Source organism: Puntigrus tetrazona, unplaced genomic scaffold, assembly GCF_018831695.1.
Source record: "Puntigrus tetrazona isolate hp1 unplaced genomic scaffold, ASM1883169v1 S000001081, whole genome shotgun sequence".
Taxonomy (NCBI): domain Eukaryota; kingdom Metazoa; phylum Chordata; class Actinopteri; order Cypriniformes; family Cyprinidae; genus Puntigrus; species Puntigrus tetrazona.
In genome coordinates, this window is record NW_025048669.1 from 334,305 (window position 1) to 359,455 (window position 25,151).

The 25,151-nt window shown below is 41.9% G+C and overlaps 2 protein-coding genes across 5 annotated transcripts in view; both read left to right on the forward strand.

The window, feature by feature from the left end:
* The window catches only part of osbp2a (oxysterol binding protein 2a), a 31,428-nt gene extending 15,479 nt beyond the window's left edge, over positions 1 to 15,949 (forward strand). For all 3 annotated transcript variants that reach the window (XM_043234161.1, XM_043234162.1, XM_043234163.1), the window contains 5 exons: positions 5,970 to 6,073; positions 10,586 to 10,681; positions 10,812 to 10,996; positions 13,396 to 13,616; positions 13,724 to 15,949. In XM_043234161.1, coding sequence (XP_043090096.1) covers positions 5,970 to 6,073; positions 10,586 to 10,681; positions 10,812 to 10,996; positions 13,396 to 13,616; positions 13,724 to 13,866 — 749 coding nt within the window. In that variant the 3' untranslated portion in view covers positions 13,867 to 15,949. The remainder of the gene's footprint in view (positions 1 to 5,969; positions 6,074 to 10,585; positions 10,682 to 10,811; positions 10,997 to 13,395; positions 13,617 to 13,723) is intronic.
* Positions 15,950 to 16,514: 565 nt separating this feature from the next.
* LOC122340925 (solute carrier family 35 member E4-like) lies at positions 16,515 to 23,808 on the forward strand. 2 transcript variants are annotated; one of them, XM_043234165.1, is made up of 3 exons: positions 16,515 to 16,651; positions 17,774 to 18,375; positions 23,135 to 23,808. In XM_043234165.1, exons 2-3 carry the CDS (start codon positions 17,793 to 17,795, stop codon positions 23,701 to 23,703), a joined length of 1,152 nt encoding a protein of 383 aa, XP_043090100.1. In that variant the 5' UTR covers positions 16,515 to 16,651; positions 17,774 to 17,792; the 3' UTR covers positions 23,704 to 23,808. The 2 variants fall into 2 exon arrangements, with proteins under 2 accessions (XP_043090100.1, XP_043090099.1); XM_043234164.1 differs by lacking the exon at positions 16,515 to 16,651 and having other exon boundaries at positions 17,118 to 18,375.
* Positions 23,809 to 25,151: the final 1,343 nt, after the last annotated feature.

Sequence of the window (25,151 nt, forward strand, 5' to 3'; positions counted from 1 at the left end):
TGGCAAAATGAATCTGCATTGTTAGTCCTTTTGATCTTTTAATTTAAAAAATCTTTTATTGGATAATAACAATTTGAAATGGGGGGGAATTTACAGTAATTATGAAATAAATCTTTTTCTTTAATACACATTGGCCACAATTAACGGCTCCCATTTATTCACTACATTTTGAAACCCATTTGCAGGTTTAACAGCTCTGAATCTTCTCTCATAATGCCTGATGAGGTTAGAGAACACCTGACAAGAGGTCAGAGACTATTCCGTCATCCAGAATCACTCAAAACCCTTTAGATTCCCAGCTGCATGTTGGTGTTTCTTCTTTTCAGTTCACCTCACTCATTTTCTACAGGGTTCAGGACAGAGGACTGGAATGGCCAAAGCAGAAGTTTGGTTTTGTGCTCAGTGACCCATTATTGTGTTGTTTTTGAGGTTTGTATTATTATTATTATTATTATTAGTAGTAGTAGTAGTAGTAGTATTAGTGAGGTCAGCAGAGATTGCTCACCCTGTGGTCTGTATGGGTCCTAATGCTCCAGTATAGTGATGGGGATACTATATTGTCAAAAAGCAACATCTTTTTGATGAGACGTTTGTTTCATCTGACCATTCCAGTTTAATTTAAAGTTCCAGTCATTACAATTCAGTACTGAATAGAGTCTTGTTGAATATTGAATATTGAATTGTATAGTTGAATATTTAATATTCTAGTTGAATATTACTCCTATGGGGCAGAAGAATACTCCTATCATATATAATATATATATAACAGAAGATATATAACAGAAGAATAGTCCTATCATATATAATATACCAGTTGAAGAATACTCCTATGGGGCAGACCTGGCCGAAATAAGAGTAAGCTAATGAGATAGTGTGAACAATGCATCTGGAAAGCCTTTGCTTTGTGATCAGCAGCCTTTTAGAATGGACGCGAAAGCAAATAAACAGCTGGTCTGACCATCTGAAGGCGGCTAACAGCTCCACATAAGCTTTCAATGGCCTCACAGGGCAGAGATGGTTAAAATCTTGATTACTTTTTGTAGGAGGCAGTACCAATGACCTATCCATTTTAGTCATGCTAGTGCGAGTAGCAGAACAAGTTTAGACTTCAAAGTGGCCGTCCGCAGAGGTTCGAGAGGTGTGCACTTCAGGGTTCTAAGCAGAGTAGGCAGATCCCACGTGGAAATGGTAAGAGGGCAAGGAGGCCTCAGCTGTCTAGCTCCTATTAGGAAACTATTGACTGGCCTGCTATAAGCTTATGTGAAGCTGCTATGGCCAACACATAAGCCTTAAGAGGAGAATGGGAATGACACCTAACCAGCAGGTACTGTAGGAATGATAGTATCACAATACTTCCCATTTACTGGGAATTTCGCTTTGTTTAGCACATACTGACCATTTCATAATATATACATCTATATATATACATCTTGTAGATGGGGATCTACGCTAAGAATTGGTATCCCGTTTGTAGGGGAAAATAGGCTCCCACCAAATCATGCCCTGGCCCTTGTCTAGGGGGATGGGTCACGCATCGTTTGTCAGCATCATTTGCAGATTGACCATGCATTCCTCTTTGATTCAGAGATCAGAGGAAAAGCAAAAGGAGGAGGTAGGGCAATCCTGGGCCACTGCATCCATCTCCCAAAATAGGTGGGGCAGAGAGTGTTGCTGTATGAGGCTAAGAGGTCTATCTCTGCCCTGCTGAACATTTCCCAAATTTTCTGGATTGGAGTCCATTCCTCTGGATGGATTTTGCCCCATTACAGCATGCTTCGCACCCTGGAATGTCACCCCGATGACACCAAAGCCATACTGTCCGAGCAAAGACATGGTTGCCCCGCAGATGTGGTAGAAAGATATGACAAGCATGTCATACTGCCAGCATCTCTAGGCAGTTCATGTGTAAACTGCTCTCTGATGTTTACCACAGGCCAGCAGCAGGTACACCCACGTAGAGCCCCCCAGCCTGTTGTAAAGGCATCTGTCAAGATCACTCTTCTCCTGCTGACCATCTGCAGAGGGACTGGAGCCATCTGGTGTTTTTCCAGGAAGACAGGGCTGAAATGCAGGCTCTGTTCACCCTGACTAATATGAGGTGGCATCTGTGATTTAAGCCATTACTGCAGAGGGTAGACTTGACTCTGAGCCCCAAGTTGTCTAGATTACTGAGAAGCAGAACTCTGTGTTTCCGTGACTCCTCTTCTGATCTGGCCAAAATGTGCCAGTCGTCGAGATAATTGAGAATGCAAACTCCCATCTGTCTTAGAGGAGAGAGTGCTGCGTCCATGCACTTTGGAAAGGTTTGAGGAGTCAGGGAAAGTAATGTGAATGTGAAAGTACGCATCTTTTAGGTCCAGAGAATAAAGCTAGTTTCCTGGCTGTACTTGCTAGAAGATTAAGGATCACTCTGAATGACCACTCCATAAGGGTGCAATTCAGATGGCACAAATTAAGAATTGGTGTCAGACCCCTGTCACGTTTGGGAACTAGAAAGTAATGGCTGTAAAAACTCTTTTTCTGTCAGAGGGAATATTTGAACCGCTCCCTTTAATATCAGTGTTCAGGCCGCTGAATGATGTGGGTTTCCTTGCGAACTGAAAGGCATAACCAAACTTCATTATTCCCATTACCCAGTCTGATACCCCAGGGATGACTTGCCATTCTTTTGCCCAGAGTGACAGAAGATGTAATCATCGCTGCTTGTGCACATACAACTCGTGAGTAAATGAAGAAGGAAACTCTTTTTCTGAGTTTGTGGGTGCATTATCACAGCGTGCTGCATGGGTGCTTTTATGGACCCAATGTCTGTAGTAAACACATTGTTTGTCATACCTGGAACACAGTGAAGTAGTGTACGTCAGAGGTGAGCAGCCAAAGATTTGTCCAATGGTGACAGCTCCTTTTTCTTCAGCACCGTCAAAGGAGGCGAAGGAAGAAGAGAAGGCAGTGCAAAGGCCTGCAGAGTAGGGAACTCACCAGTACTTTGTGAGTTTGTTGTGAACTTCTGGAAAGAAGAGTATCGATTTCTGATAAGGGGCTTGGGGGCTCCCTGGCAGGAACCATTCATTCAAGCAACTCCGAGGCGGCCCCTGTGGGGGAGTCCAATCCAACCCCAGCTCACTGACAGCTCTAATGTAAATTAGAAAATCATATACTGATAATAGACAACAATACCAAGGTCTCTGGAAGAGGTTTGGATAAGTGATAGTTAAGTTTGCTGTGGTCGAGTGTGCAGTCCGGGGACGAAGACTTCATCCACTGGTTGGGGAAACAGTGCAGTGAGGAAAAGAGCAGAAATACATTTTGACAGGCTTTAACATAAAGTGCTGGAGGATGCTGATCTGGACCATCAAAGGGTCCTAAAATGTGGAAAGAAGAAGCCTGGAACAAAAGTACCTTAAAGTGATGGTTTGTTCTCCATAGCTTAACCTCACTGTTGATGTCTGACGTCTTCTGCCTCTCTGGTGCTCTCTGGACTCAGATGCATCTGTTGCTGTTGTGACGGGAGGAGCCAAAGACAGACACAGTGGGCGTGGCACCAGGCCTTAATAAAATAATTCTGATTAATGAAACAAGGTACAAAATAAAGTGTCCAGGGAGAAAAGTGTCCAAATAAAAGGGGGAAGTGGTGTCCTCGTTGTGCTGCAGGGGAAGTGCAGGTCAGGCAGTGCTCCAGGGGGAAGGGTCCAGGTAAGGGGTGGAGTCCGGCAGCCGCACGCGCTCCCCTCTCTGGTCCAGGGCGCGAGGGGCGGCGGCTTCTTCCGCGGCATCTCCGTCGCTTCTTTCCTCCGGTCGGCAGAGTTGAAGGGGATAAACAGCTCGGCATCCTGGCCCGTCAGCAATACACAGGTGCGGTCATTGCCTGGACTACGGGGTCCCACAACGCGCTTTTCTGGCACCAGGGCGAGCTCCTTCGCGCACCCTTCCTGGACCCACGAGGACACCAGCGTGCATGCACGAGGGAAGAGACTGGTCTCTCGAGGAGAGGCGCGCTCGGTATTTAACGGCGGCGGTAACGAGTCTTAATTCACTCCAGGTGTGCCTCATCACACGCCGCCAGACCTGACCAATATCACACCCCTCCTCTCGAACACGCCCACTCCCGTCGGGAGCCTGGTGAAGGGCGAATAAAGGACGGGGGTGATAATGACAATAAAGGGGAGGGGCAGCTTGCTTAGACAAAGACTCTGACTGAAGTCTGAACGTAGATTATCTCTTTCCTCGAAGGCTGGAGGCTCAGAACTTGGTCGTATCTGTTGCTGTCTCAAAGCTAGAGATAGAGACTTGGTAGTTGTTATTGTCTCTTTCCTCACGGGACTCAGGCACAGTACCTATCTACTGGCTCTGTTAGTATCTCACCGGGCATGCATCTCACTCAGAACATAGGTATTCTGTTAACGTCTTTTCAATTGCAGTCTTCAGACTCAGAACTGAATACACGTCGCTGTCACTGAGAATACTTATTTCTCTAAATAAGTATAATGTTTGTGTGTTGTAGTTTGCATCAATATAAGGTTTTAGAACATAGTTATGAATGGATGAATGGATTTGGATGGAACTTTGCATCTCTCTTTGTTTCACCCACTGCTGCTGCATCCAGAAATTCTAAGGAATCCGTATGGCCACAGGCCAAAACCTTAGCAATCAGTCTGTTGGTGGGTGAAGAGCAAAAACTGCATCTCGACAAATGAGAAGTCCTGTTGTTCCCGGGCTTTTTACCTAAGGTCTTCTTACCCTTTAAGAGGTATCTGGTCGTTGTCCTGCCATCTATATCTGATGCCATTGGACAGTTTGCTTATGTTTGTCCACCAAGATCCAATCAAAATGTAGCAAACCTTTGTCCACCTATAGTGGTCAGGGAGGGGCCCCACCATAAACTGGGCCCTAGAATGTGCTGCCACTCCACTGCAATTCTCCAGCTGTGGTCCTTGGAGAGTCTTTAGCCAATCAAACTCTCCTTCTCACTGTGCTTTAGGACGATATAGATGTCCCCTTTCAGTCAGTTTAGTAAAATTTTATAGTTTATTTGAAATTTTTAGTTATTGCCTAGATAGTGGAAATGGGAATTTTCACTGCTCTTTTCTTAAAGCCACTTCACTAATTTGTAAAGCTCAATCTTTTGCTGCACATAAGAAATATATTCTTTTGCTTTGTCTCCTTGTGATAAATGATTAAGGGAGTTTGAGCTTTGTTTCTATTTATATTTCTGTGAAACAAGAAGTCATGGATGGATAATCTCATGTTTATAATTGTGAATATGAATGGGAATATAATTCAGGCATGTTTTACTCATAAGAATTTCTTCGGGTGCATGCAATTGTGTCCAACTTAATAATGATATATAATGATAATGATAATGATATTTCCCCCATTTTAAATTCTTATTATGATTTTATTATGATTTTTTTAAATAAAAGATGGGAAGGATTAACAATGCAGATTAATTTTCAGAGCCTTATTTGACCATATTAACCAAGGGTGCTGATATTTTTGGCCATGACTGTGTGTGTGTATGTACATGTGTATGTGTGTATATATATATATATATATATATATATATATATATATATATATATATATATATATATATATATATATATATGTATATATACACACACACATACACACACGTACATATATATACATACACATACAACATTCAACAAAATAATAATTTTACCCCATTTTGAAAACTCATACGCTAGTATTAAACACTGGTTAACCAGATTCACATTGCACAAACGCAGTGTCTGTATAGATGTGCTGCTTCCAGGTAAACCCTACTTCAAAGTAAAATTTCATTTGAGAAATTATTTCCATTTTTATAGTTCCTCTTTTTTACTGATATTTGTAGGTCTCCCTGTAGCTTTGAGATATTGTTAAAGTAAATTAACTATGCTCATTTTTATTGATTTTATTTACTACTAATTTTATTTGCTAAAAGTTCCACTCTTTACTCTCTGCAGGCAACATTCACCTGAAGTTCCACTCAAGTGGGAATCATTATGTGTGGAGTAAGGTGACTTCCACTGTGCACAATATAATCGTGGGCAAACTATGGATAGATCAAGTATGTGTCCGGTTTCATATTCCTTTTCTCTTGTTTTTCTTTGCTTGTTATGTGTTTATATTTTACCATATTATTCTATCAAATGTAAATCCATTCATAATATCCATTCCATATTACACGTCTTTCTACATAGTAGAATGTCATGAATGAGCGGTCTGAGGCGTGCGGATCCATATGCAGGCTTTTATTAAAGGAAGGCATGGTCAAAACAGGCAGGCGTCAAACAGGGCAAACAGATGTATAAGAGGCGAGGCAATAACAAAATCCAGAAACAGGCGAAGGTCAGGTCAGGCAGCAAACAATCAGAGAATCAGAAGACAGGCAGGGTCAAAACCAAGGAATCTAGAACTAGGGAAACACAAGGGATACTAGGAACAACAATTGAACAGGCGAAACAATGCAACCTGCAGGTGAGTGGCTTGCTGCAGTCTTTATAGTCCAGGAACAGGAAGTTGTCGCAGAGGGAGTGGATGCAGATCACCCAGAGGTCAGGGCTCCCTCTGCTGGCTTGGTGACATAGCCCCCCTCCTAGGAGCGACTCCTGGCGCTCCACAAAACAAAACATAACTGTGAGCTTGGGAGGGGGTTCGGGAGGAGTCAGCAAACTGAGACCAGGGAGGAAGAGAGGCGATGGGAGGAGCCAGGTGAAGAGGCGGGAGGAGTCCGGAGCGGGAGGCGATCCAGAACCCAGCCATGATGGTCAGTGGTGGAGCCGATGGAGGGAGGAGCCATGGACAGGTAACGATCATCAACCCCATGGAGCCGACCGACGGCGGCGGAGCAGGTGGTCGGGGAGACTGAGGCGGAGGCGGAGAGCCGAAGAGCCAGGGTGACACAGAGGCGCTAGAGGTCCTAGGCGATTCCGCAGGCTTCGGCGACTGATGCGGAGACGGGGGACGAGAAGGACGCGGCGGAGCCAGAGCGACAGAGGACTGAGGTGGAGCCGGGGGAAGGGAGGAGCCTGACAGAGCCGGAGGGATGGAGGGACGAGGCGAAGCTGGAGGAGTGGAATCCTGAGGCGACGGATGGTCGACGACCGACCAAGGCGTAGCCGGAGAGACGATGGATCCTGGTGAAGCTGGTGGATTGACGGAGCACGGTAGAGAGGAGGGAGCTAGGAGCCTAAGGGAAGCCGGCGGGTCTACAAGCCGAGGTGGAGTCTGGGACTCGGAGGCGGGACGGTGAAGCGAGGGATCCTTCACCACGGGCGGCGATGGAGACTGGCAGACCCGTGGCGAGCTCCAGGTGGAGGGCAGAGGATGAGTGCAGGGGCTGCTGGGATCCATTGACGACGTGTAGCAAGGGTGGGAGGGTGGGATAACTTGAGGCTTTGCACGAGGCGCGGGCACTGGAGGCTTTGCACGAGGCGCGGGCGCTGGAGGCTTTGCACGAGGCGCGGGCGCTGGAGGCGAGGCGCGGGCGCTGGAGGCTTTGCACGAGGCGCGGGCGCTGGAGGCTTTGCACGAGGCGCGGGCGCTGGAGGCTTTGCTGGGCAGGCGGCAGCCATCTTGGGAAGCGGCTCTGGGCAGGCGGCATCCATCTTGGGAAGCGGCTCTGGGCAGGCGGCATCCATCTTGGGAAGCGGCTCTGGGCAGGCGGCATCCATCTTGGGAAGCGGCTCTGGGCAGGCGGCATCCATCTTGGGAAGCGGCTCTGGGCAGGCGGTCATCTTGGGAAGCGGCTCTGGGCAGGCGGCCATCTTGGGAAGCGGCTCTGGGCAGGCGGCATCCATCTTGGGAAGCGGCTCTGGGCAGGCGGCATCCATCTTGGGAAGCGGCTCTGGGCAGGCGGCGACCATCTTGGGAAGCGGCTCTGGGCAGGCGGCGACCATCTTGGACAGCGGCTCGGGGAAGGCGGCCATCTTGGGCAGCGGCTCGGGAAGGCGGCCATCTTGGGCAGCGGCTCTGGGAAGAAGGCGGCCATCTTGGGTAGCGGCTCTGGGAAGAAGGCGGCCATCTTGGGCAGCGGCTCTGGGAAGGCGGCCATCTTGGGCAGCGGCTCGGGAAGCGGCCATCTTGGGCAGCGGCTCGGGAAGGCGGCCATCTTGGGCAGCGGCTCGGGGAAGGCGGCCATCTTGGGCAGTGGCTCGGGGAAGGCGGCCATCTTGGGCAGCGGCTCTGGGAAGAAGGCGGCCATCTTGGGTAGCGGCTCTGGGAAGAAGGCAGCCATCTTGGGCAGCGGCTCGGGGAAGGCGGCCATCTTGGGCAGCGGCTCGGGGAAGGTGGCCATTACTGGAGTTGATGCTGTATCCTTTTCCTCCTCAACACCCAACGTGAAAGCTGACCCCACAGTCACTAAACCAAACTCAATAAACTGAGCAAGCGACTCACGTGGACCCTCGCGAACAAGTTTAGATTTGAGCGGCTGATGTACTCCCTCATGATACAACTCAATCAATAAACAGTCCGGTATGTCAGAGAGGTAAGCCATGTCCAAAAACTCTTGAGTATAATCCTCAATTGATCGGGTACCTTGCTTGAGGGCCAATAAACGTCTAGCGAGGGTCCTACCTGGCCATGGATCAGGTGAAAAGCCGCTGGATCCTGGTGCGAGGTTGCATTCTGTCATGAATGAGCGGTCTGAGGCGTGCGGATCCATATGCAGGCTTTTATTAAAGGAAGGCATGGTCAAAACAGGTAGGCGTCAAACAGGGCAAACAGATGTATAAGAGGCGAGGCAATAACAAAATCCAGAAACAGGCGAAGGTCAGGTCAGGCAGCAAACAATCAGAGAATCAGAAGACAGGCAGGGTCAAAACCAAGGAATCTAGAACTAGGGAAACACAAGGGATACTAGGAACAACAATTGAACAGGCGAAACAATGCAACCTGCAGGTGAGTGGCTTGCTGCAGTCTTTATAGTCCAGGAACAGGAAGTTGTCGCAGAGGGAGTGGATGCAGATCACCCAGAGGTCAGGGCTCCCTCTGCTGGCTTGGTGACATAGAATGCTTTGGGAGGTGGGGGGTACCAAGTCTGGCTCACCTCCATGTGCAGCTTGGGCTTTGGAGCCCAACTCCTCAAAAGGGGCTGGACTCTCCACTACTCTGGTGGGAGGCAGGAGGGTGTAGGCTTGCTCATAGCCCCCCAGCCTAGCCGCCATGTGTTGGAGTTTATCCGGGGAGTGAGAGTGGAAGGAGGACTCTCACTGTCATTTGTGCCTATGGGCCGAATGGCAGTGCAGAGTACCTGGCCTTCTTGGGGTCTCTGGGATGGATGCTGGAAAGTGCTCCTACTGGGGACTCCTACAATTCTGCTGGGGGACTTCAGCACTAGTGACACCTGGAGGGGCGTGATTGGGAGGAACGACCCTCTGATCTGAACCAGAGTGTTGTTCTGTTGTTGGACTTCTGTGCTTGTCACGGTCTGTCCATATTGAACACAATGTTCAAGCATAAGGTTGTCCACCAGTACAGTACACAGTGTTCCGGGCATGCCCCACCGGTAGGAGGCCCCGGGGAAGACCCAGGACACACTGGAGAGACTATGCCTCTTGGCTGCCTCTGTGTTCCCCCGGAAGAGCTGGAGGGAAGTCTGGGTGTCCCTACTTAGACTGCTGCCCCATGACCTGGCCCCTGGATAAGTGGCAGAAAATGGATGGATGGATTGAAGGAGTTTAATACTTGGTTATTTTATTTCCGGTAGCTCCTATAGGAACATTTCTATTTTTTCATTATTATTTATTTCATGTTTATTTCAATTAATGAAAACGAAGAAAAATTGAATTATTTTTAGTGCTATTTAGTGAAGTTGCATGATAAATTAGTTTGAATAATTTGAGTTGAAATCATTATTTACTAAATCGTTATTATGGTGCTTAAAATCTGTTGACGTGTTACATCAGATTTGACCGAATGAGAGAAAAAAGTCATAGGGGTTTGCAGCAACACGAAGTTGATTAAATGATGACAGAATTTTCATTTTTGAGTAAAATGAATGGTTTGATTCCTCCCACGTGATAAGGCATTACCCCATCTTCAGCAATCCATCTGTTAGAGAAAAGTCACCATTGACATTGTTCTTCTCCATCTGTCTTCTACTCCTGTCTGGGAACACAGAAGTGGAAACAGGAAACAATAATTATAGCTCTAGATTATGTCAGTGGCCAATTCAATTAAAATTGGAACTCTGTCTATCTTCAAACAACAATTGAAAACTCATCTCTTTCGACACTACTTGACTTAAGTAAAATAATAATAAAAAACTCTCTCTTTATTTATTCTTTTCCAGCTTCTACTTATTTGAACATTGCCTGAGGCTGGTATTAGGAGCACTTCTTCTGTTTCTTTAAGATTAATCATTTTATGTGTTCCCCAATTGTAAGTCACTTTGGATAAAAGTGCCTGCAAAATGACTAAATGTTAGTTAGTTAACCATCAAGGTATGAAATCAAAATAGATTATATTAACTTCCTTAATACATGTTTAATTAATGTCACTTAACTCTAATCCAACCTGCTCTTCATCACTTCAGCTCTGTCATGTTTGTAGCATATGACTCTTTGTTCTGATGCAGTCTGGGGACATAATGATCATGAACCATAGGAACAAGGACAAATGCCACCTCAAATTCTCCCCGTACAGCTATTTTTCGAGGGATGTTCCCCGCAAGGTCAGTCAGTGTATCAATCCCCTTCATTTAAAGATTTTCCAGCATGTGAAATGTGAGACTGATGCCCTCTGCTGGGTAATAAATTTAACCGCAGGAGTGTGTTTATTTGTATGTCCTCCTCTGTCCACAGGTAACGGGCGTTGTCATGGATGGCGACAGCTGTGCCCACTACATTCTCTCTGGAACATGGGATGATAAAATGGAAAGTGCAAAGATCATAGAAAGCAGCCATGGCTGTGGAGGATCTGAGGGCAAGCATAAAACAGTCTATCAGACTCTACCACCAAAATTACTGTGGAAGAAATACCCTCTTCCGTAAGAGTCAACCAACCTTATTATCTATCTACAACCTAAATTTTGAAAATGTTGCAATGTTTTCTAAATTGCAAAAAATGTACATTTTAAAATCACTTGAAATCTCTTTAATCGCTTAAAGAGGAGGAGCACCTTTTAGAGTGTTACCAGTGTTCAGTTCAGAAGTCAGTATCTCTGATGGTATGAGGGTGCATATGGTATGGGCAGCTTGGATGTTTTGGAAGTAAATATGAATAATGAATAATGACTTTGAATTCAGATTATTCAATCTATCTATTCATCTACCTATTGGGTGTGGCATTAGGCCTCAGAAAGGCTTTTTATTAACAAATCACTAATTATTAAAAAAGTGTCCAAAATAAACAGGGTCCTCGTCAGGCTAGAGGGGTAGTGAAGGTTGGGCAGTGTTCAAGGGGGAAGGTCCAGGTAAGGGGGCGGAGACCAGCGGCTGCACGCGCTCCTCTCTCTGGTCCGGGGTGCAAGGTACGGCGGCTTTTTCCTGCGGCTTCTCCTGAGTTGGCCCAAACAGCCCTCGAGGGGATGAACATACCGGCATCCTGGCCTGTCAGCCGTGAACGGATGCAGTCAACATCCGGCAGCTCACATTTCTGGTGGTGTAGGGATTCCCTCATTGCACCCTTTCTAGACCCACGAGGACACCAGCGTGCATGCTTGGGGAAGAGACCGGTCTCTTGAGGGGAGAAGCAGTTGACTCGTCACACTATCTATTGATCGATCGATCGTGGTGTGAAAAAGCATTAGCCTTCCTGATTTTTTTTTCCATGTTTCTTACACTTTAATGTTTAAATCATCAAACTAATTACTAATTACAAACTAATTAAATATCAAAGATAACACAAGTAAACACAACATTATTTTATTATGAAGGGAAAACAAATCCAAACTCACATGCACCTTTGTAAAAAAGTGCTTGACCTCTAAAACTAATAACTGGTTGGACCACCCTTAGCAGCAACAACCTGCAATCAAGTGTTTGCAATAACTTGCAATGAGTCTTGAATGTTACAGTGCTGTAGAGACATTTTGGCCCATACATTTTATAGAATTGTTGTAGTTCAGCCACATTGGAGGGTTTTCAAACATGAACCGCTTTTTTAAGGTCATGCCACAGCATCTTAATAGAATTCAGGTCAGAACTTTCACTAGGCCACTCCAAAGTCTTTATTTAGATTTTCTTCAGCCAGAGGTGAACTTGCTGGTGTGTTTTGGTTAATTGTCCTGCTGCAGAGCCAAAGTTTGCTTCAGCTTAAGGTCACAAACAGTTGGCCTGACATTGTCCTTTTTGGTAGATAGCAGAATTCATGGTTCCATTTGTCTTCTAGGTCTTGTTGGTATGATGTTTTACTGTTGGTATGATGTTTTTTTCTGAAATTCTATGTTACTTTTACTCCAGATGTAATGGCACATACACCTTCCAAAAAGTTAAACTTTTGTCTTGTCAGTCCACAGAGTATCTTTTCTGCCAAAAATGAGAGGAGCCTTTATGTTCTCTCTGCTCAGAATTGGTTTTCGTCTTGCAGCAGGCCATTTTTGCCCAGTCTCTTTCTTATCTCTCTCTGGTAGAGTCATGAACACTGGCCTTAACTGAGGCAAGTGAGGCATGCAGTTCGTTGGATGTTATACTTTTGTGACCTCTTGGATGAGTCATCGCTGGTAATTTTGGTGAGCCAGACACTCCTGGAAAGGTTCACCACTGTTCCATGTTTTCGCCATTCGTGGATAATGGATCTCACTGTGGTTCTCTGGAGTCCTAGCGCATATTGCTTTATAACCTTGTCCAGACTGATAGATCTCAATTACTTCTTCCTTATTTTTTCCTGAAGTTCTTTGGATCGGAACATGATGTGCAGCTTTTGAGAATCTTTTGGTCTACTTCACTTTGTCAGGCAGGTAGTATTTAAGTGTGTGTGGCAGTACTCAGGCCTGGGTGTGGCTAGAAAAATTTAAGTCAGGTGTGATAAACCAGTTATGTTTTAACACGGGGGAATAAAAACCTTCATTCAAAATCTACATGTTGTGTTTACTTTTGTTATCTTTGATTAATATTTAAATTAGTTTGATGATCTGAAACATTAAAGTGTAAAAAAGGCTGGCTGGCTCCATGTCATCTGTTTGTCTGTCTGTCTTTTTTATTTTCTTTATTTAAATACTTGAATACAATGCTCAAAATCATGACCACATATTAAAATATTAAATTAAAATATATTATCAAAATATATTTGGAAAAATGCGTGCTGTAAAATTGGCTTCGTGCACTGCATTTACTATATGTAACTTGCAGTTTTGTTGCTCCTTATTTTGTGTTTTTTTAGGCCCTGATATATTTATCTTTTCTTTTTTTTCAGTAAATAATTTTTTTTCTTCTTCTGTAATTCCAGTGAGAATGCAGAGAACATGCATCACTTCTCTTCTTTGGCTTTGACTCTGAATGAGCCAGAGGATGGCGTGGCCCCTACTGACAGCCGCCTACGGCCCGACCAACAGCTGATGGAGGCAGGCTTGTGGGACGAAGCAAACGCTGAGAAACAGCGTCTGGAGGAGCGTCAGAGACTGGAGAGGAGGAAGAGAGAAGCCCAGGCCAATCTTGCACTAGAGGAGGGTAAGACATAGCCTCACACACTCATATTTTCATATACCTAGTGGGCAGTATACAGTAGGAAAGTTGGAGATTATCCCACTGCAGATGTTTTGTCCTGGGTTTAACAGGTAAGGAGGCTGAGAGCTACCAGCCCTTGTGGTTTGAGAAAAGGACTGATACAGAGACAGGTGAGAGCAGCTACGTGTATAAAGGAGGCTACTGGGAAGCCAAAGACAAACAGGACTGGAGACAGTGCCCTGCCATCTTTTGAATCCTCTCTTCCATACCAAGACCAGCGTTGCCATTCCAAGTCATCCTGTATTAGGAAAGCTGCTTACCAATGTTTCCCTAGATGTGAAATATGCAGATTCCAAAGCACCCATATGCATGTGTGTGTGTATGTATATATGTATATATATATTTGATGTGCATTCATGGGGGAATTGAGAGAACCTTGTATTGTAGCAGGAAAAATTCACATTGCATGAAAAACTGTTCTAAGCACAATAGATGGAGGCAGACGATGATCTGGGGAATGTAACACTTTACCAGGGAAACAATTCTTCCTCAAAGCTGATTTATACCCAGTTTCAGGTCAACTGTACAATATCCATGAATTATTCACCATTTTGTGATTTAGAGCACATGCTTCTTTTGAAGTGTGGCCGAATGCCCTCAAGACTGTGTTCCTATATTGAGCTGTAGTATAGTTTCAATAGTGCACACATGGTTCATAATAGAATCCAGGTCAGTGAATTGATGTTGCAAAATAACAATTGTTGAGGCTTAGATATTTAATGCAAGAATTTGTTTTTAGCTGCCTGTTTAGTTATTTAGCACAAGTGTAATGTAAATGTTATTGTGTAGGTGATGCATTATGAATTAATAGAAATTCTCCATATAGAGTCATGGATAAACGTTTGCAAACATGCTAGAAAAATCAAACTATCAAGATTTTTTTACTTAAATAGATTAATAATAATTGCACATCATTCCAGTATATGGCTTATCTGCATGCAGTGCAGGTTTTATTTTAAATTATTATGCAAATTAAGCTTGCACTTTATTATGTTTATATATTTGACACTCGCAGGAAGGTACCGTATCAGTTCACATTTTAGCGTGTTTTGCAAACCTTTGACCTTGACTATATTGTCAAAAAATTTTGTGGTGGCAAAAATTTTGTGGTGGCAATAATTTCTAGTTTCCAGTATTATCTGCTGAAACATTTACGCTACATACTTCATTCATGCTGCAAGGAACAGTGGGCCGGAAATGCTGACCATAAACTGTATCTATAATGAGGAGGAAACAAAGAGTGTACTAAATAGTAAATACATTGAAGACTGACTGATTTACTAAACCTTGAGACAGCCTCAAAAAGGACACTTTCCATTTAACAGTATCAACCAGACATATTAATAACATTAAAAATCTAATTATAACTAGAATTGAGTAACGATGATACTGATATGGCAACAGTGAAAGTAATCTCAATGTATAACATATGAAAGAAGGAAATTAACAATATTTATATGTGCAGTATCTCAAGGGTTATCAATGGTTGGTTGAGGTCAGTTGGTTTGTTTTGTAGCATTTAATTTCTTTTTATGGCCAGAGGTTGGCGCCATGTACTTGGCTTACAATAACTGGATAATGATTTCTAACTTAAAGCAACTTCATGCCGTTTCTTTACCTTAAAATAACAGTTTTAAAATAATTCTGAGTCTGCTATCAGTTCTAATAAGGCAAATGTCTTATTGCCTTGAATATGTAATTTTGGTGAAAAAAATAATATCTTTATAGCACTAACAAATGCTTGTGCAGCTATACGCTGTAATTATAAAAGTGGTATATTTACAGCAGTGACTTTTAAACCTGACTTTAGGGGCGCCAAAGTCGCAAAAAATACACATAATACACTTTTTTTTGCCTTTATAAAGATATTACAGTGTAGAGCAGACAGGAAGTGAAGTGAAGATCCTTGAGCCAGAATATGAACTCGGGATGTTTGTAACGTAACGACTTTAAATGTCAGCCTAGTGAGCAAGTGTGCCATCAGCACCAACATATACACAAACTACATAGAGATGCTTTGAGCTACATGGTAAAAATCTACGCAGTATTTTTTAAATTTTCTAGGAGAAATGCACTCTCACAACAAACATATGCTGAAATCTACAGGGTGAATATAAACGTGAATTATTTATTTTTACATTATCTCAATGTTCCGCATTTTGAACAAGACACTTTTAAGCTGCAGTTGCGCTCAAATATTTTTTTTATTTAACATTGATAAAATGTCTGGATGTTTTGTTCCACGTCAATTAATATAAAATAAATGTGTGACAATATTCTCAGGTAATCTTTTTTTTTATAGTCACAGTACTGCTGTACAACGAACACTCCCACTAGTGGAAGATCCTGATCCACTGGTTCATAAAGGCAGACTTTATCCCAGGCATTTAAATGAACAGTTCACTCCAAAATGAAATTTTGTTAAATCTAGTTAAGTTTGTGGAAATTTGCAGTGAATGGATGCCATCAGAATTAGATTACAAATAGCTGATGAAAACATTACAGTAATCCATGTCTCCATAGTGAATGTCTTGTAAAATGAAAAGCTGTTTGTAAGTAACAAATTAAGAATTCAAAGAAACAAGTAAAATGTGAATTCGTAATTTGCTTTTCTCCATTAAAAAGATTGTTCGGAACTGTTTTTTTTCAAAATTTGACAGATTATAGACTCTGGGCTAGAGTGGTGTGGATTATTGTGATGTTTTTACCAGCTGTAGTCTATGTAGCCATATAGTCTATATAGAAAACGATACGACTGTTGTTAACGAAACAAACGAGCATTCTTTGAGAGTTTCACGCTTATTTTGTTAACGTGACCACATGCCAGCAGCGCGCAATGGCTCGGTCACCTGTCAGTAGCGCATTGAATGAATAGACGCTTTGCGGTGACGTAGTGCACAGCTGATCTGACAACAACTGGCAGTTCATCGAAAGGGCCGATGGTATATACGCTTTAGCTTTAGCAGTGCGGGAATACGGTAAGAGGACGTGTTAATATGTTGGATCTTGTTGGCCATGTTAATTGTGACCTGGCTATGTTTAATGTGGTATTATATTGTGTTAATGAGGACTGATGTTTATATCCTGTATTAGACCGCTAAACGTCTGTGAAATCTACCAGTGTCATTCAAGAGCATTAGAAGGAAACGATTCACTGGACGTGACTATTAGCGTACGATGTGATGATCAAGACAAGCGCATCCTTCATATCATTTTGACACTGACCGAAAGCTGTATTATTAATTATAAGGAATATACAGAATACACGTTTTGGCTTAAACAACCTCCGTGGAAATAAGATATACAAACGGGAGAGAAGTGTGCTGCAGTGACTAGACATCATTGACGAGCGTCATTTGTGCACATATGTACGACCTCAATAATGAGATTATTGATAAATTTAGCAGTGTCGGGCACCCCATCACGGGATCCCGGATGAAACAATCCTTTATAACGGACAACAGAGCGACCATTTGCTGCGTTGTTAATCTAAAAGCCGTCGAAAGAAGCAGTGAATTCAGCGATAAAAGCCTTAAGGCACATGCCACCCCGACTGTTTATCCAACACAGTCGTGATTTGTTTAGCATTTGCTTGCAAGGAACCATTTTAATACAGCATTTTGAATAAACTAGGAGCGACCAATCCAAAACTGGCAGCGCAACACGAGCCGATTTCTGATTGGCCGACTGGCTTATTACATTTTTTCTAGGTCTGTATGGTGGTGGAGATTCATTGCAGTTACTCGAATCTTTTGAATCAAATGATTCATTCGCAAATAATTGCTTAAAGGGGTATTCCGTTCTTGAATTAAACACTACCACTGCTCATGCCCAAAATAAGCTCCCAGGCTTTACGTCACAAACCAGACCCACAACGCGTAATAACACGTGTAGACAAGCCAGGATGTTGTTTCTGTTCTCTTCCAAAACACATGGTTGCTATAGCGGGTTGAATTAGACAAGACATAACATCGGCTTCAGTTCCTTCAGCAGAATAGTGTTATCCTACTTCCGACTCGTATAATACCGCTACTGCGCTTTGATTCGCGGAGATGGGTAATGTATTTACAGTTCGAGCTTGAGATGTGTTTACCCTGCAGGTGCGAGGATGAAGCGAACATGATCAGTGCCGATGGCCCCTCCAAGTGTGACGAGACCCGGGACAGAAAGAGGCAATCGCCAGAAATGCTGCACCTTATGTTCGCCGTGTCCGTATGGTTGGTGACGGGCACCACCATATCCAGCCTCAACAAATGGATATTCGCTGTGTACAATTTCAGATACCCCCTGCTTTTGTCAGCCCTCCACATGCTGACGGCGATCGTGGTGGACTACGGACTAATCAAGTGCAGGGTGATCTGGTATAAAGGCGTCGAAGAGCAGGGTTTAACCAGCAGCGCCAAATGTAAAGTATTCCTGCTGAGCTTAACGTTCTGTGCCAGTATCGCGTTTGGCAATGTGGGGCTCAATTATGTGCAGCTTTCGTTCGCGCAGATGATCTACACCACAACGCCACTGTTCACGCTGGCCATTTCCACGCTGATTCTCGGGAAGCAGCACCACATCTTAAAGTACACCGCGATGATGCCCATCTGCCTCGGGGCGTCGTTCAGCATAATGGGCGAGGTCCAGTTCGACCAGACCGGCTGCCTGTTTGTGTTTGTCGCCACTATGTTAAGAGGCGTAAAAAGCATTCAGCAAAGTAAGTTGTATTTAATTTTTAATAATTTGTATATTTATTCATTTATTAATCGTTGTTAATGCTTTAAAAACAGGGTAGCATGAAAAATGTTAGATTTAAAAACAAAATGAAACAACAATGGAAAAAACAAAAGTTCTATAATGCAGCACAGTAATGACAATCTTCTAATATAAATAGGCTCAAAAAAAAATATATATATATATATATATATATATATATATATATATATATATATATATATATATATATATATATAACATTGAGAAGGTGGTGGTGTTTGAAATATAGTTTGTCATTTAGTGTTTCCATAAAAATGTGGAAACAGGAAAAATAATAGTAATAAAACTACTATGAATTCTTCTATTAATAACAATCTAAAATGCGCTAGGATTAATGAGCTGCTGGGTTCGTGAATATTAATCATGTTGTCTACGTTCTCAGAACAAGAACAACAAAAGGTGAAGATATTGTTGATTGCGCATTAGTTTAGGCCACTACCAGAGAAACAGGCAATTCTTAAAAGAAGGATTCCAAAGGATCTCTGTTTACATGTAGCACGTCACTTCTGCACTTCTTCCAGAAAACTTAGCAGAGGCAGTCTGACAGTAATGTACTCCGCAGAGGTGAACTGCGGTGAGGGGGTCGTTTAGAGTAACAGCTGCCCCTGATATTACCTGATTTTATTACATTATATTCAATGTTTGATGGCGTTGACAAAAAGTGGGCACACAACCTTGAAACCTTATGAAACATACATGTGTCACAGAAAAACAACCTTGCTTGAAAACGAGATATTAAGTGTTACTTTTCATTTAAAAAAAAAATTATCATTAAATAACATTTATATTAATTTATAATAATTTAACGCATGTGAATGATCTGTTGGATACGCTGTTTTAGATGTAGTTGGAGGACAATAAGAGTCATGGATTTCTTACAATAATGAGAATATTAAATGATTAAATGAAGATTAAACAATAATTGTGTCAAATACATTCTATTATTAAGCCCTCATAACATTTGAAAATATTTAGATTTTTTACATCTAATAGCAGTTACACTTACTTGACTTGTTTTATCCTATGTCTCAAAAACATTTGCCAAGTATCAAATGATCTCATAGAATGGACAGGGATTGTATACTAGATTGTTTTTTGATTTCTTGAAATAAGAGTCAGCTGAGCTCCATTAGTTTAAGTGATCTCCTTCCTAGAGTAATTATATAGTTGTCTGGTCCTGAGCACATCAAGGAGTGACACCGCGGGGCTAGAGCAGTGGTTTTTAATCTTGTTCCTCGGGACCCACTGCTCTGCACATTTTGCATGTGTCCCTTATCTTGCGCACTCTTTTCAGTTAATGGAGCTCTTACCCAGTGAGCATTGAGTTCTTAGGAACAAGTTTGAAAACCACCAGGCTAGAGTAAGTTTACTGGTAGAACCTGTTTTGTATACATTTAGTCTTTTCAGAACTATATATCTCATCACATACAGTCATGTTATTCAAAGCTATGTGTCAAGAAAATTCTTAGTCACTGTAGAATTACATAACATACCTACAGTTTGTATGCAAGCTAAATGGGCAGTGCCTTGTTTTGAACAAGTTTGTTTTCTACATATAAAGCTATGATGGGTCAATATTAGCAAATCGAGAAGGAACTATGAGGCTAAATCTTTTAATTATTATTATATATTACTACTACTAATATTAATTATAATATATGCGAATGAAATTAATGAAGGCAAATAAGTTTTGGTCAGGATGTGGTGTTGTTGTTATTCATTTATTATTTTTTTAATTAATAATTTATTATTTTTGTAAACCAGGGTTGCAACAGTGAACATCAATAAGATGTGTATATTATATATATATATATATATATATATATATATATATATATATATATATATATATATATATATATACACAGAGAGAGAGCTTGGTCAGGGTGCTGACTATTATTACTGTTATTTTTTTATTAAAAACAGCCAGGGATATCTGGACAAAAATGTGATTATTGAACATTTGACGTAGAACTTTAGACAATGTAGAAATAAAGTATAATTCATGATATAAAATAATTTATAATTATTATATTACTTACCTACTTCACATTTTTGGTCCAGGAGGGAAACTCCATGTGGTTTATCTAGGTCATCTGTCGGTTTTATGTTTCAGTAGTCTTATTATAGTTGTGACCGTTACATCACAGAGGTTAAGGTTGTTTACTATATGCATCACACCATGTATCTTCATACATTGCTAACTCTGGCTGGATTTAATTGTTAGCAGTAGGTCCGTTACTAGTACTTGCTCAGGAGCAGGTGTATATCATGTATATTATATCAACAGGATTAGATTGCACCTTTTTGATACTTAAAATCTGTCCCAGCCACCTCTACTTAATTACAAGAGTATCATACTGATTCAGTAATTTAAACATTTATTGAAAAATAATATAATAATGTTGTGTAATATATAATACTATAGACACTGCCGGGTTTACTCATTGAAATATTTATTAAATATAAAACAATTACTTTACTACTAACTGTACTGGAGTTACACATATTATATGAGTGACTTGATGGAGCGCAGGAGATGCAGATAACATGATCTTGACTCTTAAGAAACTTTAATTAATGCTGTCGGGTAAACAAATGTGTTTCAAAGAGAAGATTAAATGAATTGCAAATTACAACATAAAAAATTGCAAATACTAGAAATTGTGAATATACAGTGGGTACAGAAAGTATTCAGACCCCTTTACATTTTTCACTCTTTCTTATATTGCAGCCATTTGCTAAAATCATTATTCATCAAGTAAATTATTTTTCGTTAATGTACACACAGCACCCTATATTGACAGAAAAACAAAGAATTGTTGACATTTTTGCTGATTTTTAAAAAAGAAAAACTGAAATATTACATGGTCCTAAGTATTCAGACCTTTTGCTGTGACACTCATATATTTATCTCAGGTCCATTTCTTCTGATCATCCTTGAGATGGTTCTACACCTTCCAGTCCAGTTGTGTTTGATTATACTGATTGGACTTGATTAGGAAAGCCACACACTTGTCTATATAAGACCTTACAGCTCACAGTGCTGTAATCATGAGGTCAAAGGAACTGCCTGAAGAGCTCAGAGACAAAATTGTGGCAAGGCACAGATCTGGCCCTTAAGGTTCCTAAGAGCACTGTTTGGGATGACCAGAACCCTTCCTGGAGCTGGCGCCTGGCCAAACTGAGCTATCAGGGGAGAAGAGCCTCGGTGAGTGTTGTGAGGGAGACAAAGAAGAACCCAACGATCACTGTGGCTGAGCTCCAGAGACGAAGTCAGGAGATGGGAGAAAGTTGTAGAAAGTCAACCATCACTACAGCCCTCCACCTGTTGGGGCTTTATGGCAGAGTGGCCCCGACGGAAGCCTCTCCTCAGTGCAAGACACATGAAAGCTGCATGGAGTAAAAACAGCTGAAGCACTCCAAGATGTGAGAGGTGAGAAATAAGATGATGAGACCAAGAGAAAACCAGGCACTGCTCATCACCTGTCCAATACAGTCCCAACAGTGAAGCATGCTGGTGGCAGCATCATGCTGTGGGGGTGTTTTTCAGCTGCAGGGACAGGACAACTGGTTGCAATCAAGGGAAAGATAAATGCAGCAAAGTACAAGGATGTCCTGGACGAAAACCTTCTCCAGCGTGCTCAGGACCTCAGACTGGGCCGAAGGTTCACCTTCCAAAAAGACAATGACCCTAGGCACACAGCTAAAATAATGAAGGAGTGACTTCACAACGACTCCATGGCTGTTTTAAATGGCCCAGCCAGAGCCCTGACTTAAACCCAATTGAGCATCTCTGGAAAGATGTGAAAATGGCTGTCCACCAACGTTTACCATCCAACCTGACAGAGCTGGAGAGGATCTGCATGGCGGAATGGCAGAGGATCCCCAAATCCAGGTGTGAAAAACTTGTTGCATCTTTCCCAAAAAGTCTCATATTAGTCTGTATACTGTATTAGATCAAAAGGGTGCTTCTATTAAATACTGAGATACCATGTGATATTTCATTTTTTCATTTTAAATAAATCTGCAAAAATGTCAACAATTCTGTGTTTTTTCTGTCAATGTGGGGTGCTGTGTGTACATTAATGAGGGAGAAAAATGAACTTAAATTATTTTAGCAAATGGCTGCAATATAACAAAGAGTGAAAAATTGAAGGGGGTCTGAATACTTTCCGTACTCACTGTAAATATTTGGGAGTTATGTAAAAAATCAATTAAATAAAAACAGTGCACAGTTCATTTTTCTATTTGACCATTTACAGGTATGTACTTTTGTTTCTTCATAAATGTCCAGAAATTTAAACTTTTTTTTTTTTTGTCAGGTATCTTTAATTATATGATGTCATCACGTTGCTATCCTCCTGCCAGCCTATCGCTGCACTGCTTATTGTGGTTTCGAGTACCGATACACCCTTTTTAGGGAACACAAGAATGTGCAGTAATCCTAGACAATTTAATCCAGATATTTTAATCTAATATGCCAATTTGTTTGAAGAACCAAATTAGCCAGAAAGCAGATATCAGGATTAGAAGATCTGGCATCTTTCAAATCATCCAATATATTTTAAGCAAGGTATGAAGAACCGACCCCTGATATTAGCATGTGCTTTGGTAAATGACAAACATGTGTTAACTATATATAGAGGTATAATATCTAAACTGACACACCCTTTCTTTTGTATATGTAAAATTGTCAGGCATCTTGCTCCAGGAGGAGAAAATCAACTCTGTCTTCCTACTGTATCTGATGTCCATCCCCAGTTTCTGCATCTTGGCCATAGCTGCCCTGGTTCTGGAGAACTGGGCTGCACTGCAATCCCCTTTCCAATATGACCACCACCTCTGGGGTTTCATCTTGCTCAGCTGTCTGGGCTCAGTGCTTTACAACCTGGCCAGCTGCTGTGTTATCACTCTGACCTCTGCTGTCACACTGCACATCCTGGGCAACCTGAATGTGGTGGGGAACCTGCTACTCTCGCAGCTGCTGTTTGGGCATGAGCTGACAGCTCTTAGCTGTGCTGGAGCTGCACTCACCCTCTCAGGCATGATCATCTACCAGAACTCAGAGATCATTGTAGCTTACATCGATGCATGGAGAGCCAAGACACCAACCAGTGGCAGTGGAGAGGATGTGGTTTGTTTTCAGGAGAATGATTTAAGCATATCAAAGACTCCAGAACTTTGTTCAGAAGAAAAATCATCTGTAGTAGCAGGTGAAGAATTTAACGAGAGGACAGATATTCAGGTTCATGAGAAAATAGACTGAAGAGACTTAAAGGCTGTGTTCCAAAGCCTAGTGAGCTGCAGTGCTGCTATTTTATTTATAGCCTTACTTTTTTCTTGCATGGAGTAAAAGGAAAGAATCATGGCTCTCTTTCCACAACCACTTTTATTAGATGGTAAAGAGAAGCTTGGGCCAGAGTTATTGTAGTTAAGTAAAATTCATCTAAAGGCGGGACACACCAAGCGACAGTCGACCATTGGCTCTTGTCGCGCTGGCTGACGAAGAGCAACGGTCGGGCTAGTCTGTTTGGTGTTTTCCACTTGTTGACTTTGGTCAGGCTCACTTTGATCCAATTCAGCATGTTGAATCGGCGTCGCAACCATCTGCGAAAGTAAGAACTGTGGATGCTTAGATCCGCAAATGAGATCCGCAGTGAATTAAAGTGAAAATAATATAAAGTAAATCAATTGGCGACACAAATAGAAGGCTGTTCTAATGTTACGTGGTCTTAAGCATTCCAGTATGTGAATGTTATCATAACAACATGATCCGCTTAAAATAAAGAAATATATCAGCGTTACCTATGATGGTATACAAGTGCTGCTTTTGAACATTTCATATATCTGCATAACTCTTGTATATCTTTGTTCAGGTCTCTCAGTTTGAATTAGAAAAGATATGAGAGATCCTGAAAGCGAGAATCTTAACTTCTCAAGTTTTATGCAGCAAAAGATTTCTCATATCCACATATCATTTGATAGAAGGATGACACTTTCCCATTTAATGATAATAGCTCATCTAGCTAACCACTTCACTTTCTTTGTAAAATGCTGTTCTATTATAACAAGCAAAAACACAAAATAATCTTCAAAATTTTAAATAAAGATAGAAAAATAAAACGTTTCCCAACAGAAAATGACCCTTGTAATTAATTAAAAGATAAACATGTGGCGTTAGCATGTTGCTAAGCTAACACTGATATTCTACTAAGCAAAATACAAAGCACACCAGTCTAAAATAGTCTATTTTTAATTCAATTGAACTATTTTATTGATACTTTTCAGTTTTGAATGAACTATGATGCCTAATAAATGCAGTCCTACATATGCAGTTCACTAGGTTTTGGAACAGAAGGCTGAGCATCATTCAGTGATTTAATATGGAGTCTGATTCGAAACTAGGTGTCCTGGTTGGCGGTGATGATGATATTGGCGGTGTATTTTTCCCCAGTACCTTCTCACTGTGCCAATATATTTAATTTCAGTCATCCTTCAAGTGGAGTAGCACCATCTACCTACCAGATCTCTGCAACTGAATGACTGAGCACATGCCTTTTTAGCAGATGCCTAGAGCAGCAGTTTGTTTGGATGTTATTACCTCTGTTTTGCCAACACACTCTTTATAAGTGAAAATTACCGCATGAGTCTAGGAAAAATCTCCAATATCCTGCCATATTCATTCTGTGACTGTCTGTTTATTTAATGCACTAT